At 38.7% G+C, this 13,560-nt stretch overlaps 1 protein-coding gene across 1 annotated transcript in view; it reads left to right on the top strand.

The window, feature by feature from the left end:
* Window positions 1-12,974, top strand: part of LOC131312785 (protein NAP1) — a 33,932-nt gene extending 20,958 nt beyond the window's left edge. The window contains exons 22-24 of the mRNA XM_058340761.1: window positions 2,854-3,845; window positions 4,765-4,977; window positions 12,258-12,974. Of these exons, the coding sequence (XP_058196744.1) occupies window positions 2,854-3,845; window positions 4,765-4,977; window positions 12,258-12,759 (1,707 nt within the window). The 3' untranslated portion in view covers window positions 12,760-12,974. The remainder of the gene's footprint in view (window positions 1-2,853; window positions 3,846-4,764; window positions 4,978-12,257) is intronic.
* Window positions 12,975-13,560: the final 586 nt, after the last annotated feature.

The following is a 13,560-nucleotide window of genomic DNA, read 5'->3' as shown; positions in this document are numbered from 1 at the left end:
TGTATTGGCCTGTTAACACATTCTTCGTTAAATGGGAGAAAGAACTTCCATCCTTCTTTTTCATATTTATTGCCAAACTAAAATTCCTAATTACTAGCCTGCCACCTTATGTGTTAATGGCCAAGCTAAATAGGCCTGCCACCTCTTATTCTTATATGAAATTTCTAATTACCATCCTTAGCCTGCCACCTCTATTTTCTTTCTATAAAGAAGGTCCAAAGCAAGCAGTCAAAAGCTACAGCTCAAACCCAAACCTTGTGCCCTTGTTAAAATGTCAAAAAAGAAGAAGGTATCTAAACTGGAAGAAACAAACCTATTACAATTTTTATAAGTTTCAGGGGGTGTTCCACTTTCTCAAAAAAGGAACTTTCAGAAAAGGAAGGTAATTTTAAGCTAAAAATTCATGTGTTTACGCAAATAATTTTCCTACCAATATGGATCTTGTTTGATAGATCTCATTGAGATCTTTTAAACGGTGCAAAAAAAATTTAAAAATTATTTCTCATTTTCATTATATTTGAGCTTGAAATTACCTTCTTTTTAAAAAAGAAGGTTTAGAAAGAAAGCGGAATGGGGCCTCAGACTCCACTCATAATAGAAAATGTCGCAGGCAAACATAAACAGAAAAAAGATTCATGGATGCCATGACTGCGAGGCTGACAAACCATGTTTTGGGCTTTCGTTTGGAGTTTCTCTCTTAAGGGGTCATAGCTAGTTACTTCATCACATCACTCAGCGCATGTGAATCAAATGAACTGAGAACAAAACAGTTGCTAGGGTTTTTTGTGCTGATTGTATCATAAATTCTTTTAATGGAAAGGTAAATTGAGTCAGAATTCCTATTTTTTGTTTTGTTCGTCGATTTTAGAAGCATCGTTAATTCTGTAGTTGTTTATGCTATTTAATGCGTTCTTTAAGCTGGTTAATATTCTATTGCATCCATCTTTGTAGTTTTTTGCAACCCCTAGTTTAAAAATCCTGGCTCCACAGGCTTAGGTGTTGGGTTTTTGCTTGGCATCTTGCCACCTCTTTAATCTCTGTTCTTGTTTTCCGGGATTAATAAAATTCTCTTTTGTGTGAAAAAAAAAAAACCTGGCTCCACCATGGCAATCCCAAAGCACCTGTCATCTGTGGTCAACTTCTCCTCTCTCACACACACTAAAAAAAGAAAGAAACATTCATTATGTTGTCTAACCCTATACACAGCTAGGCTGATGAATGAATATAGTAGACTCAAAAGGGAATAAGGGATTTTTGAGTGGTGCTTGCAGTCAATTGCTGTTGGATTTCTGATGCTGGAGAACCATTACTGGTAGTGCCACCCACTATCACCCTAACTAGTTTTGGTCTTGGATCTAGGATGATGGTTGCAGGCGAAAGCCTCGGCTTCTAAATAGGGAGCAGGAAAATGCAAAACCATGTGTCAACTGTTTCCTTCCATCCTGACTGTGTCACTGATCATGCTAACTCGAGTATACCCATTACCAAAAAACGGATGTCACTTTAAGACACATCCAAATAGCCTCCCTGTGTGGCTAAAACTAAGCCAAAAGCGCTACCCGCTTTCTTTAGACTATATAATCTATAGTGGGGGTTACCACCATCTCTATAGGGATAACAATAGTGGGCTCAGGAGGTTCAAAAAGGAGAGTGTTCTATGTGTTTGGTTGGTTAGTGATGGTGTAGAACTGTAGATATTGATCGGTGCTACTTGTAGAGTTCTAGTATTTCTTTTAGCCAATGATGATGTGGCAGAATGTACCTAGGTGAGAACATCTTTATTTTTCATCTGTCACATGTTTAAGGCAACATTGGGACAATATGCTGTTAATGTAGTGATGTCATTGTTCTCAATTATCTCATTAATGGTTTGTTAAAGGGGGGAAGGTTTCTGCGTATTGTTAGTAAAAGTGAAGGAGTACAATGTTATTTGTGGAACCACATGGATCTTGGTGCAATTTACCCAAAAGGAGGGAAAAAGCGACGAAGTTAACAAATGGAACATAGATTTGTAAAAAAAAAAAAAGAAGAAGAAGCAAATTAATTTTTTGAGATTTTAAGGTATGCCTCTGAAACCAGCCAAAATTTCACTCTCAGCTCCTGCTGGAAGATAGATTGGAGAGAAACAAGCTTGAGAAACTGCAACTATCATAATCCTATCTTATTCGCTTCTTGACCTAAACAATGCTTAAGTTTGTTTGAATCTATATTGCGTGGATTCGAGCACGAGTGTTGGGTTCATCTAGTTCCTTGGTTTAAGGACACAAGTACACATCAAATATACGTCTCACACAACATTTACTTGTTTTATTTTCCGGGGTACAACAGTGTTTGTGAGGTGCAATAATGTTTCTTCAGATCACTAATTGCAACATTCATGCGAAGTAGATATCCAACCACTCATGTTGGACAAACGTCCTTACCAACTGTAGAGTGCCCTATTCGCTAACTCCAAACATACGAAGGAGTCAATGTAACATAAATATGAATGAAGAGTCACTCCGTAGACAGAAGTTAATGTTTCTAGTTCTTTTTAAGAGTTTTGATTGCTTGCATAGCCTCAAGTGAATCCTTGTATGAATTCTTTTTGCATATCTTTTATGTTTTCTATCCCAATCAACTGACACCCGAAGAAGAAAACAGGTCCTACAATTTACTATGTCAAATGCTCCCATCTATACTGCAGAGTATATCATGGGTTTTAGATGTAGGTAAATGGAAAGCACATAACCAATTCACGTGTAATTAAGTTTTCATGTACCTTCCCCCAACACTCACAGAAACATATTGGTCATGGATATACCATTTCTATCCGTACACTGCTTTTTCTGAGCACATGCTATAACAATGCAGTACATGAGAGAATGTATCCTCGGGAACTTCAAGAGGAAACTGCTTGCAGTACTGAAACTTGAGAACGATCTCCAACGGCCTTCTGTTCTGGAGTCACTGATTCGTAGGCATATTAGCATAGTCCATCTTGCGGAGCAACATATTAGTATGGACCTGACACAGGGTATCCGTGAAATTTTACTCACAGAAGCCTTCTCTGGTCCAGTTTCTTCTCTGCATTTGTTTGATAAACCCTTGGAGCAGCACACTGGATCGGCTGTTGACGCTGTTTGCAACTGGTATGTTGAAAACATTGTCAAAGACCTATCTGGTGCTGGAATCCAGTTTGCACCACTATATAGGTGTTTTAAGAGCACAAGGCATGTTGGGGCTAATTTTGCGGAGTCAGTGACGGATGTCAGAGAATTGCAAGCCTTTGTTCGTATGTTCGGTGGCTATGGAGTTGACAGGTTGGACAGAATGATGAAAGAACGCACAGCTGCACTGCTAAATTGTATCGACAGCTCCTTGCGCGCAAACAGAGATGTGATAGAGGCAGTTGCTGGAAGCATGCATTGTGGTGACAGGATAGAAGCAGAGGCATATATGAAGCAAATTATTGATGTGGAAACAGTGGTAGGGTTTTGTGTTCAGGCGGGACAAGCCATGGCTTTTGATTGCCTTTTAGCCGAAGCTGCTGGAGCAGTGCTTGAAGAAGGTGCACCTCTAATACACTCTTTGCTATCTGGGGTTGTTGACAATTTACCTGATGAAATACCAGAGAAGAAAGAAATTAGGAGGCTAAGACGGGTGGCAAATGGTGTTGGCGTAATCAATGACCATGATACTGAGTGGATAAAATCCATTTTGGAAGAGGTTGGAGGTGCAAATGATGGTTCATGGACCTTATTGCCTTATTTCTTTTCTGCCTTTATGACATCTAGTATTTGGAACACTACTGCTTTCAATGTTGACACGGGAGGCTTCAACAACAACATCCACTGTCTGGCAAGGTGAGATCTTCAAGGCCTTGTTTCTTTTTCCAGTTTAAAGCATTGGATTGGACTATAAATTCATGGGGACTACATGCCCCACTTCTGCTGCTAGGAAGAATTATCTGTTGGCTGTAATCTCCCACAAAACATGGGATATACAATGCATTGGGGGATGTGATGTTATATTGTTAATCCCTTCTATTAATCCCATAGGATTACTAGTCTGGCAAGGTGAGATCTTCAAGGTTGGATTGGACTATAAATTCATGGGGACCACATACCCCACTTTTGCTGCTAGGAAAAAATATCTGTTGGCTGTGATCTCCCACAAAACATGGGATATACAATACATTGGGGGATGTGATATTGTTAATCCCCTCGATTGATCCCATAGGATTACTAGTCAAATAAAGTGGCCTTGGTTATTGTACTTTTAAGTTTTAAGACACCTGTTTTAGTTATATATATCAAGGCATGGTGAATGCTCCTTCCCTCTGATGCGATAAAACAGGAATGATGATGATCTTTTGCCGACCTCTAGAAGTACATCTAGACCACCACCTTTTAGCTTCATTGGAAATCATACCATTAATCTGTTCTTCAATATTTACTGGGTTGAGGAACACGTCTAACTGATGGGAACCTCAATGCCAAAGAGGAGTTTGATCCTCATTACTTTCCCTTTCCTGATCTAAAGTACTTACGTTGTTTTCTTTTTATTAATTTCACAAAGGAACTTGACCATCCGATTATCTGCTGTACTTTTTTGCATATCTTTAGTACGCCAAGCTCTATGTTACCTTAATTGTGCATTGTGCCTTGTCCACTTGTTCTAATTTTGGGATACAGGTATACATGGGATATTCAAAAAGAATATCTTACTACACTGGACTGCTAAATGTTTCTCTGACTTTCGTACCAAAATTATGTCATCTAGGTGCATTTGTGCTGTGATTGCGGGAAGTGAGTTTGTTAGATTGGAAAAGGAACATCAGCAGAGACAGCCTTTTCCAAATGGCCATGCTAGTGAAATGTTGGATCCTGAGATACAGAACCATTTGTCAGCTGAAACAAGCGTGAAATCCACAATGCAGCTCTTTGTTAAGTTCTCTGCGGGGATCATACTGGATTCTTGGACTGAACTAGACAGGTAATAATATATATATATATTTTTCGGTTATACACTGGAAAATGCTCCATATCTTATAGAAATCCTGCCTCGTTAGTGTAGCCTGGTATAAGTCTTTGTACATTGTCCTGGTTATTTTTGTTCACCTGCTGTTGCCTCTTCCTTTTCCTCGTCTTTTTCCCCATCCATAATTTTGCTTGAAATGTACAAACCATCTAAGATGTCCAAACCATCCAGACATCTACATACCTCTAGATTCCCTCTTTGTTGACAGCAATAGGGTACTCTACTTAGTTGTCAATCTATTGGTGAGTAAGTCTAGTGCAGAGGAACATATCTGAGCATACTTCAGCTGTTATATATGTTGACTAAAAACCTTTATTTATTTATTGTTGTGTTACAATTGTATTTCAAACACTTCTTACCGTTAGCAAATAATGCGAGTAATTCAAAATACCTTCTGCGGATTACACAAATATAATGGATCGAAATCTTGTTTTTCGAGCTCCTACCAATCGCACATCTTTTACTAATTTCTGTAAACCTTTCACGCAAGTGGAGCAGCTACCAGAGTCATCCACTAATCTTCGCACATTTCAAATCCCCAGGGGCTATGATGGTGCCCTAGAGAACTAGGAGAGAAAGAGAAAAGATGCAATAATTGATGTGGGAGAAAAATACAACCCATGTCTATTTCTATAGTTGGGTATGGGTATTTATAGATGAGATAAGACTTACTTATCTCTATTCCTTAGCCAGTTCAAATCCCGCTAGGACTCATCACCTTAAGTGGTTGAATCTACTTAGACTAATCACCTTATGAAATAAATGATATATATTGATAAATACTATACCATGAGGACACACCCATGGGTCCCCATACAACATCTCTCACTCGTACACAATGGATTTATTGAATCTCTCATTCAAAGAATTCCTCAACCCTATTCTCATCTTCATACGGGAAAGTGAGACCAAGAAGTACCAAAAGTGTTATATTAAGCCATCATCTAAACACACCAAATCCCGTACCTCTGATCCCTCATGTAGTACAATAGAGCCATGCAAGACCTCTAAATGCATTGTGCTCACCTCTGATCCCTTCATGTGGTACAACACAGCCATGCAAACCATCGACACAGTCGCTCGGGCTATGAGCCACAAATCATTAGTGTGACATCAAATGATCTTTCCTTAGACACTCATGTCAATCCATCAAATCTCGACTGCTTTCTTAGACATGCTCCGGTGGACCATATAGCTTGTGATCCTTGGATAACATGCTAAAGTAGCAACATCAAGCTTCAACTTCATGGCATAGTTCTAAGCCCCAAAGGGTATAAATACGTAGGGACTTACATAGTCCAAGACTCCAAGGGTTCACACTGTGACTAAGGATCTATTCTATCACTCTTTGACGGTCGGCTCAAAGCACACACAATATGATTTGTATGCTATGGTGGAGCTCCCACTTAGGTTATGTTTCACTCTTACACCATACAGATCTTGGTCTAGTCGCTACTTAAGTACCTAGCCTAAGTTTCTAAGACAAGTTCTACTAAAGTTCCTGACCGTGTTGTACCGAGTCAAAAAATAAATTTATAAAAACTTGGAGTTAACTACTACTTCGTAGTATAGTGATTAAGACCGAGTGTCGATCCGCAGGGACAGATTGGCTGAGTTACTATAAATTGATTAACTTTTACATTAATTTGAATGAAGGAAAATTGATTGGTTTGATTCTAGGAAACCAAATAAAGTAAGAAAGCAACTAATTAATTGACTGAAAATTGGTGGAGAAAGTATCCAGGGTTTCAAATCCACCCTGACCATTTAACCACGACATGCATAGGCTAGGTTAAATATTTGAATTATAAGAGATTATCGCTGGGGATTGCAAACCCTTTCGATAATTGTCAAGAAAATAATTGAGTTGTTAAAAGGCATGGACTACCCCATCACATGGACTGTCTCAATGGCGCCTAACGGCATGATCCGTCTTACGAGCTTAATCCATCTCAGAACTTCAACCACAATCAAAGAATACCATTGTTTTAACTCCATATTCAAAGACCACGGATATAAATATGAAACAGATTGGAAGTATTAAAATCATTCCATAAAACTGGAATGAGTTCTAGTTAAACAATCGATCCGAATATTAAAACCTAAACCTATAGATATACAAAGTTACTGGGCACAATGCTTCATCTTCCCACCAGCGAATGGAATTAGCCGGTCATGGGCTGATGGTGCTTTGCCATCTCCCTCTTGTGCGTGGGCATCTGGTCTCCTCTTGTGCGTGGTAGTCCTCTCCCTTTTATAAGCAGTCCCCAATAATAATACCCTATTTTTTTCTATTCCGAACCGACTTGCACAAAATTAAAACCAAACCAGTCAAGACCAACCAATTGGTAATGGGTCCAGTTCCCTCTCGGAAAAGTCATAACCCAAGTGCAAAGTCATATAGCTTTTGTTCTCCAATTTCCATTAGGTAGGAATTAAATCCGGTGCTTCTCGCTTTTGTTATCCCATTGTATGCTTGGACCAATCACTTGATTAATCGAACTAAATAAAGCCCATTAATATGTCAAGCCTCCAAATAACTACAATCACAAGAAACACATTACTAATCTCCAAGTAATAATATAAATGGACTTAACAAGGATAAATTAGGGGGCGCTTATGTGAACATTTACGCGCCTATCACACCTCCCAACTTACACTTTACTGGTTCCTAGCAAACCAAAACAAATGCAACTAATGAAAACAAATTAAAATGAATAGTTCTTTTAAACCCCCGGGCAGCACCCGGTAGGATGAGTGAAGTCTCGTGAAGGTTTTCAGCAGTGATCACCCATTAGACACTGTGAACCCTTCCACATGGAACCCAAAACTTGTCATGCGACTCATTAGCAAAGAATATGTGGCTACCACAAAGACATAACGAGGCGAAAATAGTCCCAAATGCTATCAAGTCAAGAAATAATTTATGAATACCGGATATTGTAGGATTACAAGCCCTAGCGATGTCTTTCTAAAGATAATTTATGAATACCAATCAGCATGGACTATCTCCGCCTAGCATGAATCATTTTACTAGCACGAACCATCTCGAATCAAGTACAGATCGTCTCATCGGCATGATGCGTCTTATATAGTATAATCCATCCAATCGGTTATCACAAAGCAATTAAAACCCGTTGTATGAACATGCATAAAATCTAGAAATTCATACAAAAGATTTGATGGAAAGAATTAATATCGTAAATAAATCCTTGAAAGTCATACAACCATGATTCGAATAATAAAACCTAAATCAAAACATAGATAATAGATAATGTTACTCAAGGTGCGAGCTTCATCTATGCCCTAGAAGAGGGGTTTAGCTGGCCATTGGAGTGGAAACCATCGAAGTCGGATTGAAGAACGCCATGGATTTCCCCGTTATCTTTCCGCCATTCCATGTTTAAAACCAAACCCACGTTCGAACCAACCCACGTTTAGAACCAATTCCACTGATCCGTCCTATTCCGAAATCCCCAAAAGCTAACTGCTGAGTCAGTGGTTTCAATTGTTTATGTAGGGCTTTCAGTTTAAGTGAATAAGATAATAGATTAACCATGCAACTTTGAGACAATCTGCACCTAATCCAATATTTTGGACAATGAGCTTGATCAACCTATAAACAAAATAAAAGCAAAATAAATATCAAAGTGACAAATACAAATGACTAACAAGTGTAGTTTGGAGGGCCAAAATATCAATATTTCGGCACTTATCAGTTCCTTACATTTGGCTTCATACAGACACGTTCCGACTTGTTCAGTCTCATCTTAGCCCTTGCTAAGGAAACCTATAAACAGTAAGATAGCAAGTTCATGAGCACTACATAATATCCAATATTACCTCCATTCAAAAACATGCATAACATACATTGGCCTTATGACTGGAGGGTAAAACCACACTCACTGCCTACGAGAGTGGGTCTTAGGTCCAAATAATTTTGAAGGGGAGCAATATTATGTGCCCTTGTGGCACAAATAATTCACATCATCAATTAGGGGTGTTATTCGGTCGGTTCGGTTCGGTTCGGGATGGATTTGCCGAAAACCGATCGGGTTCGGGGTATACAATTCAGGGACCGATCCCGACCGATATTATTTTTGGTTCGGTTCGGTTCGGTTCGGGGTGGAATCGGTCCGGTCGGGGAATTCGGAGAATTCGGTCTGACCGAATTGGGCCTAGTTGGGCCAAAAAAAAAATTTGAAAGTGAGCCAAATTAATCAATTGTAAGAAAATCTCCCCGTTTTTTCTCCCAAACACCAATCCAAAAGTCATTTTTCACTCAAGATCCATCCTCTTGGGCCCATAATCCATCATCAACACCAATTCAAATACTAAGAATGCCCATTGAACAAGATTCATATTTTTTTTCTGGTGACTTTATTTCAAGTTCAACAATAAGAACAACCAGAGAGCTAATTCTCAAAACTTAACAAACCAAAATACCAAAAATAACCACACCATTTTTCCGGTTACTCTCTTCACCAAAAAGCAGAAACTCTATAAAAGTATAATATCCAACATTCCAAATTAGTTTAGTTCACCTGTTGAACCACACAAGAACACATCTTCTACAAATATCCAAATTAAACAAGTCTCCAAATTAAAACAGCAAGTCTTCAAAAAAATCGACAATTAATCACATTTGTCCCGTTTGTCCCCATGTCCTCTTTCTGCATTTCACCCCCAAAAAAAACCTCCATTGAAATGAAAGAAAATTGGAATTTGTCTTCAATCTCCATTTCACCAGAGAGAGAGAGAGAGAGAGATATTTGTGAAAGAATTGACAATTTCTCTATAAATTCTCACCCGATTAACACATTGACCTCAGCCAAAACGATGATATGGTCGGCGGCAAAGAGAGGAGCTAAGGAGGAGGGAGGTGCGAATCGCGATCTGGAGAAGAGAGGGGCCGTGAGTGGCTGTGGGAGAGAAGGGGAAAGAGGAGCCAGAGAGGGGGAGAGGAGCTGGGCTACGTGATCTCTGAGATGAGATGAGAGTTAGAGATAGAGGAGATTTAGGGTTTTCAATGGATGGTCAAGATTAAAATGAACGGTCAAGATTAATCTGAAATATATAAAAATATATAAAAACACATAATCGGTCGGTTCGGTCTAATTTCGGTTCGGGGTGGTTCGGTTCGGTTCGGTCGGGTTCGGTCTTGTCGGTTCGGTTCGGTCCGGTCGGTCTAAATTTTAACAAAACCGAGACCGAACCGAAATAACTTCGGTTCGGTTCGGTCCACCCCGAACCCAAAAATTTCTGCCACCACCCCGACCGAAGACCGAACCGAACGGTCGGTTTTTTCGGTCTTTTTCGGTCCGGTCGGGTTCGTAACACCCCTATCATCAATTATAGCAGAAATGAATTGAATTGATCAATAATAAACAGAGTAGATATAAAAACTTGAAATAATCAATAATAAAGATGACAGCAATATACTTGATGTTAACACGCCCTTCATGAAAAAAAATAAAAATGGAACACATTTTTTTTTTGTGTTAAAAAAAAACTCCTTGTATTTTGAATAAATAAGCTGGTCATCAATGATAATAATGAATGCGTATTACATCATCAGTTGTAAAAAATAGGGGTATGTGAATATAAATTGATGACAAAAAACAGACCTCTACTTACGGGTTTGGCGTGTAAAGGAGCAACCAAACAAATTGGTAGTACATGGGCTTGTGGATAATTAGAAGGACTTCCCCAAATGATCCCACGGGGAACACGCGTTTTTCTTTTCGATTGCACTATACGGAAGCACACAGTTTCTTGTCATCTATCCCAATGAACCACTCATGCTTCTACTCCTTGTCTTGTGAACAAAGGAGTATCCGAATCATGTATTAACTCTGTTGATTAACGATCTCGCCCTTAGATGATTTCGGAATACAGCCAAACAAAGTAAAAACTATTGTGTTAGTGCCATGTAATTCCTTGGCAGACCAGACAAGGGATCAAATATCCCTGTTGCAAGCCAAACAAATCTATTACCTGTGTTGTGAAAGTGATATTCAATCTACAAAAAGAAAATTATGTAAAACAAAAAACAAAATTTCAGGCAAAGCTACTATAGCAAATATGTAAATTAGGGCTTAAACTTGTTAATGCGTATATAGAGGGCGGAAACAAGCAACAAAAGCTCTGATACCACTGTTAGCATATAAAGCGGGTAATACAAAATACTTCTTGTGGATTGCACCAATATAAAGGATAGAATATTTGCTTTACGAGCTCCTACCAACTTGTACGAGATTTTTTAAACTGTTCATGCAAGTGGAGCGGCTACCACATTTCAAATCCCTAGGGGCTACGATGGTGCCCTAGAGAGAGCTAAACTAGGAGAGAGCAAATGTGCAGTAATTGATGTGGGAGAAAAATACAACTCATGCCTTATTCTCTACTTGGGTACTGGTATTTATAGATGAGATCAGACATAAGACTTGCGTATCTGTATCACTCTGTATCACTTAGGTAATTCAAATCCCCCTAAGACTCATCACCTTAAGTGGTTGAATGCACTTAGGACTTACTCACATTATCAAATTGATGATATATATATATATATTATGCCTTGTGGACGCAGCCATGGCCCCATGCAACACTTACAAATTGTAGTATTACTTTCTTACAAATTTACAGTTCATCAATGGTTGTAGTGGTTACATTGAGGTGATAACAAGGGTAGTTGTGGTTTATAGGAACACCAAGGAAATGAATTAGTTTGACTTGTATACAGAGAGGCAAAGAGAAGCAGTGAACAATAGGATAAAGAGGGTGATTGCAATTCATGGGGTTGATCAATTACAGAGAGAAAGTAGAAATGAAAGATAAAAGGATGGGCACACACACATGAAGTGATTAGTCGTGCTCTGTTCTTGAAACCAATATACAGAAGCTTGGAAGAATGTCCATGTCATGTTGCCTCAAAACATCCTAGTGCATTTCTTCATTCTTGAATTTATAAGTACTTTAAACGACCCAAGAAAACTACATTCTAAAGACAGCTATGAGAAGATATTCATTGTAAAATCGTTGATACTCAATATTCTCTTGTCCTATTTTGCTGCATTTATAACTGATCAAATTTTGTTTCCACAGTAGTGGTATTCTTTGTTTCTCTCTTCGTCTTCTAATTCCTATCTAATGATCAAGGACGTAATCTGGGACGTGAAGAATAAAATAAACTTCATACAATCTGCTAAATGTTTATATCCTCCATCTTTGCACAGATCTCATTTGGTGGAGAAGCTTATCTTCCTTGACCAACTGTGCGAAATCTCCCCATACCTTCCCAGAAGTTCGCTGGAAGTCCACATTCCCTATGCCATCCTTCGTTCAATATACAGCCAATACTATTCCAGTTCTCCGGCCACGACACTCTCTTTACTCACTATATCACCACGCCATTCACCTGCTGCATCTCTATCACATTCCTCTCCTGTAACCAGGCAGCCTTTTGGAAACTCAACTCCTCAGCCTAGTCTTAAAGATTCAGGTTATTTCAAACCCTCATCAACCCATAGTCGTGATCAAATACATGAGACGGACAGTGGAAGCATACGAAGTGTGCAACAAAAGCATCATCGGAATGTTAGGCGATCTGGGCCCTTGGATTTTGGATCAAGCCAACAAGAAAAGTTTGTGGAAGGATCAACATCGAGGAGCACAGGGCCCAGTCCATTGCCAAGGTTTGCAGTCTCAAGGTCTGGTCCTCTATTGTATAATAAGTAATCGTAAACAGTACGAAAATAGGAGTTATTCATATTTGCATAATTAGCTAATTTTTTTTAGATTCATGTAATTATCACTGTGATGGTTTAGTTTTTTAGATTCATGTAATTATCACTGTGATGGTTTAGTATAAATTTTGGTGACATTCATATACAAACGCATTTTGCAGCACGCTCCTTGTAACTTTTCTTTACGAGCATTTGATTTGAGATCGACAAGCTGGGCAACATGAGTTGAAACTGATATGTACAGCTAATATTATCACCGATGGAAGAAAGTTTGTTAATTACTATGTTCAAAGCATGAATTTTGTAGGTGAAATTACCCTCTTACCCTCTTTCAAAAAGCATGAATTTTGTATAGACGAGAATCGATCTGATTTTGAGGGAGGATTTTGAGAGTTATAAGTGAGGAGAGATTGATAGAGAGAGTTTATTGGAGATCGTGCCTAGGGTATTTGAGTCCTCCAAATGAACAAGGAGTTACAACCATTCATAGAAACTGAGGCTGAATATTAGAATGTTCATATTCGTTCATTAAGTTTTAGCAAACTCAAGCTCGAGCCGAACTCAATGAAAATTATGACGAGCAGAACTCGAACCGAGCTTGTCTAGGTTTGGGTTGAACTCGAGCTTATTCACGAGTCTTAATGATTCAATAATATCATATATTTATACTCATACAAATCTAAAGCTGCAAATAAAATTTTTGGTATGGACATAAATACATTCATATACTTGTAAAATGATAAAGGTTAATGATAATGCTACGATCATATTCTCTCTTGCCACAACATTTTGA

This window comes from Rhododendron vialii, chromosome 13a (assembly GCF_030253575.1).
Source record: "Rhododendron vialii isolate Sample 1 chromosome 13a, ASM3025357v1".
NCBI classification, from domain to species: Eukaryota; Viridiplantae; Streptophyta; class Magnoliopsida; order Ericales; family Ericaceae; genus Rhododendron; species Rhododendron vialii.
Note: the sequence above shows the minus strand (reverse complement) of the source record. Positions and strands in the feature narration are given on the sequence as shown.